We start from the raw sequence: 10,873 nt of genomic DNA on the forward strand, positions 1-10,873 counted from the left end.
TTCTTGTTATGTGATCATTTTCATGGAATATTGCAAAATGGCTCAACAGCGCCCCCTACAACATTTAAAAACATCAGCCTCTGCTCTGTGTTTCATCTATGATTTTGAAACCTGGTAAGCTTATGTAAGCTATCAAGATGTACAAAAATGTCTCTTGGAGCAATATCCCAAATCCAACAGGAAGTCAGCCATTTCAAAATTAAAGTGTCATTTTGGCGACACCTTCCCTTCTTTTCAGACCTCGTACATTAGATTGACTCGATCTCCAGTGCAGGGGATCTAAAGACCTTAATGATGTTAAATTGCGAAGCTTTTTACGTTCAGGGAAACGGGGTGGTCATGGCGGCACGTGGAGTTTCAATCACTCGCCAAAAAGCATTAATCTGCTGTCACTCAGAAACCAAGTTCAGTCTCTCCCAAACTTCGTATGTATGAGTCGAGAGTCAAGCTCGGAAATATTTGATATGCCATTTGTCAGTAATAGTTAGAGCGCCACCTAGTGGGACGACTATAATCATCATTGAATGAGATGAAATTTTAGCTGGTGGTTCTACGCATGAATTCCATCCATGTGACATAAGATCGGACATGCTGGGTGTAGGTGTTGGGCGTGTCTCGATGCCCTGGGGTGCGAGGACCCTCAAAACGCTGCTCGCAGCTTTAATTTGATTGTAATTGTCTAGCTGCTCAGATGTGAAGAAGAAGAAGAGTTTCCTTCTCAGACATTTCCAAATAGATTTGATTTCAAAAGAACAAAAGTACATTTTACATGAATTTCTTCTTTGATAGACAATAACTGGCCTTCCTATACATTCCTATATATGGATGGTAGAAATACACAAGAATGTTACAAAATATCAGCTAAAGGAAGTGATAAGGTACAAATATTTTGTTACTGTACTTAAGAGGAATTTACAGGTATCTGTACTTTACTTAAGTATTTTTTTCAACCATCTTTTTTACTTTTACTCCCTACATTTTTAAACAAATAGCTGAACTTTTTACTTAAAATTTCAGAACAGGCTCGCTACTTTAGGTTCAAAGGTCAAACTGGTTTGAGCCTAAATGGGGGTGGGGGGGGTTGTCTCACACAAAGGGATGAAAGAGCAAAAACATAAATTATGCATAATTTATAACGCTATATAAGACCTATGTTTTACTTTCTTACTTTGAATACATTTCAGAGCTTGTACTTTTTCACTTGAGTAAAGAAGTTGAATCAGTAACTTTCACTGGAGTATTTTTTAACACAAGTATCGGTATTTCTATCCAAGTAAAGAATGTATGTACTTTTGCCACATTTTCAAAAGATACACTTCTCACCTCATTGTTTGAAACACCTGTTCAGCTGATATATTTAACTAGCCAGCACCATGGCAGCAACTTAATGCTTTTAAGTATGCAGACACAGGGAGGAGATGCTGCTAAAGTTCAAACTGAGCATCATAGGAAGAATGGTGATTTAAGTGACTTTGAATGTGACATGGTTGTAAGAGCCAAAAGGACTGGTCTGGGTATTTGATAAACTGTTGATCTATTTAAATGTTTCCCCACATTACCATCCATTCTATCTAATATTATATCCAATTTGCTGTACAATGAGGTTGAATGCCTTTTGGAAAACAAAAACATACATGCTGATTGATATCAGACGTGTTACGTGTAACAGATTTACAGAAAGTGAACATTGTTTTTGAGCAGGTTATTTTAATGCAAACTCACTCCATTGTTATGAAAGTTTGGAACCACCCCCTCAGGTTTTCAGTCAGAAAACGGATCTACAGAGAACTGAGGAGTGTGAATGAGTGGTTTCGTTTTATTTTATTTTATTTATTTATTTTTTAAACTCTATTAATGTTAAAGATTAAAAAAAAAAAACAAAAAAAACAAAAAAAAAAAACCTCTTATATAATGCTTAGAGTAGAAGTTCCCAACGTGGCCACCTCAGGCTCTCTTCCAGAAAACAGTTCATTGGCAGAATATACTTGCAAAGAGCTGAATGTTTCACATTTTACAGAGATGCATTTGAGATTTTGTAAACAATTGACATTTTATTCAATAGTAAATACACATACATGCTTTAGTATTCTTCAATATTTATACATTTGATATACAGACACAAACTTACTGTCAGTCAAAAATGCATCTGTGGAGATGGTTCACTTTTGTATAACAAACAAGTAAAAAGGCAAAAAACACTTTAAAGAAAACAGCAGAGACAAATCTGCACAGATCTACAGCACACTGAAGGCAGAGTCACCAAAGTACTGGTTAAATATTTCTGGGTGGGAAAGGTGAAACTGTCTAAGAAGACGCTTTTTCTCCTTGGCTGAGATCTTGGTATCCAGGTGGATGTTGTTTAAGAGGACCCACAGCGCTTGGTTGGTGGTGGTTTTTGTAGAGCTTTGTAAAGTGTTCCTGTCAACCTGCTGACAGAATGTAGAACCTGAAGAAGAGAGAAAAAAAAAAAAACGTTAAAGGAAATGAACATTGCATAATTGCCAATTTAATGTAACTACAGACCTCCAGTCTCAGCTGGGAATAAAGTGATCTGGAGATTCTGCCACCACTAGGGGGCAGTGAAACATCAATAACCTACACATGATGTAGACCAATTTATGAATCACAACGGACGAGGAGAACAACAATAAAGAGGAAAATTTAATTAAAATTGATTTGAATAGAAATGTCTGGATATTATTTAGTTTTTTCTGCAGATTATAGTCTCCACCAGGGAGCATCTGCTCTTTAGCTGCATGACCTCTTAGCTGTTCTGGCCAGTTAGTCTATGGCAGATCCAACAGTGCTCATTTTTCTTAGAAGAGAGCCTCACTCTGTGGAGATGAGGGAAATCTGCTGTTGCAGATATTCAGGATGCCACGCCAAGAAAATTACTGCATGTTGAAGAAACTGTTTCACTCCATCAGTAATTAAAGATTTTTGGAAAGACTGTCATAGTAATACACAGTCATAGTGAGAGAATTTTAAGAATTTAGAGCATTGAAAGATCGTGCGACCTGTTTGAGTTAAAGAAAGACTTCATGTTAATGTTAAACGATAAAAGTATTTTACTGAATTACAGATACCATTCCTTTTGTGTTTTGCAGTGAGACGGAATTGTGCGATCTGTTCTGGAGTTTCTCCATCTTAAAAGGAAACCGATGTTTTGTGTCATTTACCAAAAGTAATCAAAAGCCATTTACCCGTCACATCCGGCTGTTTCTCCTGTACAAGGCAAGCCAGCTTGTCACTCACTACTTTGTGCAGAGCCCCAGGTATCTGGAGCAGAGAAAAAAAATAAAAAAATTTACAGAACAAAGCTGCGCATAATCCATGAACACACCCCCCCCAAAACAAACAAACAAAAAAAAAAAACCCAAACCACAGTTGGAAGAACAAGAACTGTGTAGCTTTACATTTGTATTTAACCCATTCATATTTTCCCACATTGTCTTCCTTTGTAATATCTACTGCTTCACAGCACCCCAAGCGAACCTTCGAGACACATTCCCATTTACATCAGTGTCTGCTGTGTGGCCACTTGTGTACAGCTTTTTTATAATTGCCATCTCTTCTACTACAAGTCAAAAGGGCCCCATGCAAACACATTTTAAGTTGTTGGACAAGCCGCAGATTTACTTAGCAGAGGTTACCAAAGAGAATATTCTAGATAAAGTAACTGATTACATTAAGGATGGCCAACTACAGTAGGTCATCCTTAGCGGTGGTTTGAGTGACCGGATCACAATGGGTTTAGTTCGTATGTACAAACATTTCTTGCACAAATCTTTGATCATTTTTTCTCCCCGCTTTCTTGCTGCACTGGGGCAAGAAATCAGGCAAAAAAATTCATCATCACTTTCTCACACAGACCAAAAGCATTCTATTACCTTGAAGATTTCTTTAACATTGCTTAGCATAAAGACCAATATAAGATCTTCTTTCTCTTTGGAGAGAGCCTTGCTGTGTAGGATCGCCCTGGAGAAAGACCTCTTCACTGCCAGCCTGTTCTCAATCTACAGATGACAGAGCACATTCTTTGATGTCAGACCCCCCCCCCAAAAAAAATAAAAAAATAAAAACACCACTTGCTCTCACCTCCTTGTCCACTTTAATCCCATGTGGGTCAGCTGCCAGAGACACGAAGATAAGCAGCCTACGGAGCTCATCTCTGCAGCTGTGCGGCAGCAGCTTCAGACACAGTTGCAGAGCCTCGAGAGCCTTATCCAATTTAACATTTACTGAAAAGGTGAGAGAATGAAAGAGAATGTGCTGCAAGTGGTGAGGTTATTAAAAATCTTTGGAGGAGAAGAGAGCATGGTTGGAGACGCGGTAAAAATCTCACCGTCACGTCTGAACCAGTGTTCTTACCGAGCAGCTCTGTGATGGCTGTGTAGACGTCAGTCATGTGCTGCGGCAGAAGTGGAAGCCTGTTTGTGATGCTGTAGTGTTTGACCAGAGTCCCATATAGAAGCAGCTTACACTGGGCCAAGCCACTTGGGGAGAGATGTGTGTGCTCTGCACTGTTGTCACCTGAGTATTTTAAAGCTATTGTTAAACATGCCATCATTTGCAACATAAGCTATACATGTCTCTCACCATAGCTCACCAGTGGCGTTTACATGCTTTACCCGATTCTGATACTCATACCACTTGCCTCTTTCTTGGACGCTGAGACCAGCTGGTTCTGGGTCACAGCTCTCATTATCTTGAGGGAAACAATGAGGCAGCTCCCTGCTGAGCTCCACTACCGGCTGGTCAGGCAGGAAGTCCAAACAGTCCAAAGCTGCACAGAGCCACTCATCTTCCCTGAAAAATGAGGAGGAAACAGTGCAAGTGAGATCAACAAAACATCAAATTTATAAAAAAAAATAAAGATTTTTAAAAATCCAAACTTACTGAGAGTCTCGGAAGGCCTTGAGGATCTGTCGGTCCAGGTGGTTGCTGCTGTAGATCAGATCTGGGTTATTGTGTGCCAGGTTGGCTGGAGATGGAGAGGATGGGCTCTGCCTGCACTGAAGCACGCCTTCCAGCACAGGGAGCTCCACCAGGTTTAACAGCCTGAGCAGGGTCTGCTCCTGCCACACCTCATCCACCACTGCAGGAAAGAGCCAGAGGAACCAAGTTCTAATTGAGTTGCAGCCTGTGCAGGTGTATTGCTGCCTTTTGTCCCGCTGAATGCAGTCTATGATAGGATCCATGCTGTTAAACTACATGTGTAATGTTATTTGGCGTCAAACATTGCCTGATAGATGCATATATTGCTCAAAAGCTGAATAGATCATTCAGCATTAATGTCAAATTAACAGATGTGCAAGTCACTCAAACCATGTGAATGAATGTACTCCGATTATCCTCAGAGATGCCAGATTGTGGCTGATCCAGTACCATCTGCTACATGTCTCTTTGAATGCAATTTGCTTGATGATCACAGCTATGTAGTACAGATTTCCTGCTTGTCCTTTGTATACCACAGCATTATGTATTGCAGAAACATTTGCTTTAGTTTAGTTGTTCAGGATTGCTTTAGTGATGCATACGAAAGAAAGATTTGTGCTCACATGATTGTGGTAAACCCGTGGCTGTCTGTACCCTGCACGGACTCAGACTCAGACTGTTCATCGGCAGCTCCAATGATTGGCTGCTAGTGGCGGGAGCATCTAGCTGGCTGGAAGTATGAGTGAAGAGGACTGGGGTGGACATCTCAACAAGCGATGCAGGGGGACAGGTCTGCTCTTCCTGCCTGAAATGCAAGAGACACGGATTTCAGGCACAGTAAATTCAGACCTTGATGGATCTACGCTACAAAAGAATTCAGCCAGTCCCAAAGGTAAAAGCAAGGTGTACCTAATAATATGGACAGTGAGAGTATACAGTAATATTTATTATTCAATTCATAAAATATTCATACATGAGATACATTTTGACTTGATGCTACCTTTGGTTAGATGTTTTATATGCAGTGTGCCTGTAATACAGATAAATAAATATTTTAGAGGTGATACCTGTCTGAAGGAGCGCAGGTGAAGAACTTTTGGATCCCATTCACAAGCACACCTTTTTCCAACTCATCTACTGAAGGAGTAGATGTGTCTACAAACCTGCATGTTTATATGAAATGTTTAGGGAATGCCATCACAGGTAGAAATTTATTTATTTATTTATTTATTTTTTTTAAAAACAGTTCGTTTCATGTATCCAACCTGTAAAGAGCGCTCTTGCTGTCATGAAACGCATCCTGTTTCTTGTCTTTTCCCAGCACTTTGGTTCCCACCGCCTCAAACACGCCGCACTCCAACAGCGCCTGGCACACACACACCACTTTGTCCCGAGACACGACGGCACCTTAAATTTAATCAAATAGAAGGGCCGAATATCATAAATAAAATGATCTCTAGAAGGTGAAGCTATGGGAATAAAACAGCATCTACAAACCAACACACACCCTCAAAGCCCTTCGCTTTAACAATGTATTCTGCCAGTACATCCACACCCTCTGAGCCAAGGAAACAGTCACTGTGGGATTTCAAGAGGACTCGTCTGCGCTTCACGGTCACAGTAGACTTCAGGTGGGAGATAAGGCTGCTCCACATGGTGCAAGACTGGACTGGCTTGGAGGCCACACAAGGAGCTTTAAAAAAAAAAAAAAAAAAAAAAAAAAAAAAGGCACATTCAGAACAAACTCTTAACATATTTTACAGGCAATTTGTGCAGGGCACGATTAGATATATGCAAAAGGACAGAAGAGACCTCTTAAACACCTTTATAGGAATATATATCTCTAAGAGAATGAGGGAAAGGAGCAATTCCACCTTGTAGTGCAGTTTGCACAAATTGTTTTAAAAATGCACTCACGCTACAAACAGGACAGAAGAGAAGAAAAAAGGTGACGGTGAGACAGCGGAGGCTCGAAGCGAGGAGGAGGTTTAAACCGTGTCTGCCGTCTATCGTGATGGGTAATGTGCGATCGTTGGCAATTAAAATCGACGAGCTCTCAGCACTGGTACGGAGTCAGAGGGAATACCGAGAGTGTAGCCTGATGTGTTTCACCGAATCATGGCTGCACCAGGACATTCCCGATGAGAATGCTTCCGTGGAAGGCTTCCACACTGTTCGGGCGGACAGGGACAGCATCGCTAGGAGGTGGGCTTGCTGTTTTAGTTAACAACCGGTGGTGTAACCCTGCCAACATAACAATCAAAGAAAGGATTTGTTGCCCGGACACTGAACTGTGTGCTGTTGGACTCAGGCCGTATTATTTACCCAGGGAATTCTCTCACGTCATCTTGGTGGCTGTTTATGTACCCCCCTCTGCTAACCCCACAGCTGCATGTGACACTATCCACTCTGCCATAGCTCGGCTACAGACTCAGCACCCGAGTGCCTTTATTGTGATCTCGGGTGACTTCAACCATGTATCACTGGACAATACACTACCAACATTCAAACAATATGTGGACTGTCCCACCAGGGGAGAGAAAACTTTAGACTTACTGTATGCTAACGTCAAGGATGCATACAGCTCCTCCTCCCTCCCCCCACTTGGTAGGTCAGATCATAACCTGATTCACCTCACCCCCCGCTATGTGCCAATTGTGAGGAGGGAACCTGTGACCACCAGGACTGTCAGGAGGTGGTCAGAGGAGGCCTTAGCAGAACTACAGGGCTGTTTCGAGGTGACCGACTGGGAAACACTCTGTGAGCCTCACGCCGAGGACATCAATGGGCTTACTGAGTGTATCACAGACTACATAACTTTCTGCACCGACTCCATTGTTCCAGCTCAGACTGTTCATTGTTACCCAAATAACAAGCCGTGGGTGACTAAGGACATCAAAGCCCTCCTCAACAACAAGAAGAGGGCTTTCAGAGGGGGCAACAAAGAGGAGGTGAGGAAGGTCCAGGTGTTACTAAAGGACAAGATCAGAGAGGCTAAGGACAATTACAGGAGGAAGCTGGAGTGGAAACTCCAGCAGAACAGCATGAGAGAGGTGTGGAGGGGCATGAAGACCATCACTGGATTCAGGCCAACCAACAGCAGGGGAACTGAGGGAGGTGAGAATAGAGCCAATGAGTTGAATCTGTTTTTCAATAGATTCGACACCACAGTGTCTGCTCCTACCCCCACAACCTCACCTGTAGTCAGCCTGGAATCCAGAGCCACACCACTGTGCCAGCCTCTCTCCTCACATGTTGCCTCCTGTGAGATTCCTGACACCCCTCCCCCACCCATCACCTTCACTCAATACCAGGTTGAGATGCAAATGAGGAGACTTCACTCAGGCAAGTCTGCTGGACCAGACGGAGTGAGTCCCCTTGTCCTCAAGACCTGTGCCCCCCAGCTGTGTGGAGTCTTTCATAAACTGTTTATGCTGAGTCTGAGTCTGCAGAGGGTCCCGGTGATGTGGAATACATCATGCCTCGTCCCTGTACCAAAGACGCCTCGTCCCAGTGGCCCCCAGGATTACAGGCCCGTGCCACTGACCTCCCACATCATGAAGACCCTGGAAAGGCTCATCCTGGACCAGCTGCGACCCATAGTAAGACCACATCTGGATCCCCTTCAGTTCGCTTATCAGCCTCGTCTCGGAACTGAGGACGCCATCATCTACCTGCTCAATCGTGTCTACATCCATCTGGACCAGCCGGCGAGCACTGTGAGGGTCATGTTTATTGACTTTTCCAGTGCTTTCAACACCATCAGGCCGACCCTCCTGGGTGATAAGTTAGCAGCGATGCAGGTGGATGCTTCTCTGGTGTCCTGGATTGTTGATTACCTGACAGGAAGACCACAATATGTACGTCTCCCACAGTGTGTGTCTGACAAGGTGATCAGCAACACAGGGGCACCACAGGGGACTGTCCTCTCCCCCTTCCTCTTCACCCTCTACACCACAGACTTCAGCCACTGCACAGAGACCTGCCATCTTCAGAAGTTTTCTGATGACTCTGCGGTGGTTGGATGCATCAGCAGGGATGATGAGACAGAGTACCGGGCTGTGGTCGACTCCTTTGTCACGTGGTGTGAGCAGAATCATCTGCAGCTCAACGTGGCAAAGACCAAGGAACTGATCGTGGACTTCAGGAAGACCAGGAAACACTTGACCCCTGTTTCAATTCAGGGGGTCAGTGTTGACATTGTGGAGGACTATAAATACCTTGGAGTACACATTGACAATAAACTGGACTGGGCTAAAAACACCACAGCACTTTACAGGAAGGGCCAGAGTCGTCTCTATTTTTTGAGGCGACCGAGGTCCTTCAACATCTGCCAGAAAATGCTGAGGATTTTCTATGAGTCTGTTGTGGCCAGTGCGATCCTCTATGCTGTTGCATGCTGGGGGAGCAGGCTGAGGGTCGCAGATGCCAACAGACTTAATAAACTAATCCGTAAGGCCAGCAATGTTGTGGGGATGGAGCTGGACTCCCTCAAGGGGGTGTCGGAGAGGCGGATGCTGTCCAAGATAAAGACAATGTTGGATAACACCTCCCACCCACTCCATGACATGTTGGTCAGTCACAGGAGCTCGTTCAGTGAGAGACTGAGATTACCGAAAAGCACCACTGAACAACACAGGAAATCATTCCTGCCTGTGGCCATCTCCCTGTACAACGCATCCACTTAACACACTGTTTGCTGCTACAGCTACACATGTTTCTTTTCCAGCTATTTATTTATGAGTGACTTATGTATGTATGTATGTATGTATGTATGTATTGTACTATTCTTAGTTAGTGTATTGTCTGTCTTGTCTTAATGTTGGTTTAAAATGGAGCACTGTAACAAAAAATTATTTCCCCCAGGGATCAATAAAGTATTCTGATTCTGATTCTGATTACTGATGAGTCAAGACAGTTGTTAGGCTGCTGATGTAAATTGATTCATTAGTGTATATTTGACAAAGAATCTGAATTAACATGTCTCACTTTTTATATGGCACGAATCAATGTGTTTTTTTATCAGGTGGCAATATGTCCTAGTGCAGACAGAGGGGAAGAGCCAGGGCCAAAGGTGAGGCACATCAAGCACAGAATAATAATTTTAATCTGAGGATAAAACGCAGGTATTGAGGCTGAAAGAAGCTTCAGTGCTCTCAGAAGACTAAAAAGATGGCTAAGGTTAACAATGACTCAAATGAGATTAAACAATGCTGCTGCATGTCCACCAGGAGAGACTGGACAGTATAGATGTAAAACAAACATGCCAGCAGTTTATCTCAGTTAACGAGAGGAGCAGGCACGTGTTTGGCTCCTTCACATAGTGGACATTGAGTTGTGTGGGACACCAGTAGTCCATGTCTGTTGCTGTAACAGTAGTTCATGTTTAGAATAGAAAATCTCAGCTCACTGATTTGATCGGGGCAATAGTGCCTAATCTGTTGCATAATTTTGCTGAGAGATCTTTTACTTTGTGGTAATCTTAGAGGAGTAGTTTTATGGCCTAAAATACTTAGTCATTTGTTTAATAGTAATTTAACATTATAAAATTCACATATAAAACTATGAATCATCCGTCCCCACCAATGCCAAAACCAAATCTACGCCCTTGGAAAGGAGAGAAATCAAGGGTTGAGGAGGAAGGTTAGACTAAGCACAATAACGGAAACCTTAAAATGACCACTGCCAAATTCTTTGCCACAGCTGTTTGTAAGTGTAGCTTTGCAACGCTTGCTTAACATGAGAAAAAAAACAATCAGATCTCAGTTCAGGCCTCCGCCAGGTGCAAACAACTCACCTTGATTACGCACACACAATTTCTCCGCAAGGTTCAGCGCTGCGGCTCTTTCTTTTATTGAAGCCATGCTTCTGACGGATTACAAACGTTGAGAATGGGCGGGTATAAAAGCAGGAGGAAGCAATCAATGAAAGCGCC

The 10,873-nt window shown here is 42.9% G+C and overlaps 1 protein-coding gene across 2 annotated transcripts; it reads right to left on the minus strand.

Annotated features, from left to right (window-relative positions):
• Positions 1–1,912: 1,912 nt before the first annotated feature.
• On the minus strand, positions 1,913–10,858 carry LOC309710533 (DEP domain-containing protein 7-like). Of its 2 annotated transcripts, none has more exons than XM_082540101.1 (12): positions 10,736–10,858; positions 6,446–6,631; positions 6,204–6,345; positions 6,006–6,101; positions 5,562–5,743; positions 4,900–5,098; positions 4,658–4,809; positions 4,372–4,533; positions 4,099–4,241; positions 3,891–4,016; positions 3,204–3,279; positions 1,913–2,446 (listed from the first exon to the last, which is right to left on the minus strand). In XM_082540101.1, exons 1-12 carry the CDS (start codon positions 10,800–10,802, stop codon positions 2,235–2,237), a joined length of 1,743 nt encoding a protein of 580 aa, XP_082396227.1. In that variant the 5' UTR covers positions 10,803–10,858; the 3' UTR covers positions 1,913–2,234. The 2 variants fall into 2 exon arrangements, with proteins under 2 accessions (XP_082396227.1, XP_082396228.1); XM_082540102.1 differs by having other exon boundaries at positions 4,372–4,496; positions 4,651–4,809.
• Positions 10,859–10,873: the final 15 nt, after the last annotated feature.

This window comes from Aulonocara stuartgranti, assembly GCF_965226115.1.
Source record: "Aulonocara stuartgranti genome assembly, chromosome: 7".
Taxonomy (NCBI): Eukaryota; Metazoa; Chordata; class Actinopteri; order Cichliformes; family Cichlidae; genus Aulonocara; species Aulonocara stuartgranti.

Coding starts and splice junctions, on each gene's coding strand:
- LOC309710533 (XM_082540101.1), bottom strand. CDS start 10,802: ATGGCTTCAATAAAAGAAAGAGCCGCAGCGCTGAACCTTGCGGAGAAA. Junction 4,810..4,899: donor AAGGCCTTCCGAGACTCTCA/GTAAGTTTGGAT, acceptor CTCATTTTTCAG/GGAAGATGAGTGGCTCTGTG. Junction 4,534..4,657: donor TCTCAGCGTCCAAGAAAGAG/GCAAGTGGTATG, acceptor TAAAATACTCAG/GTGACAACAGTGCAGAGCAC.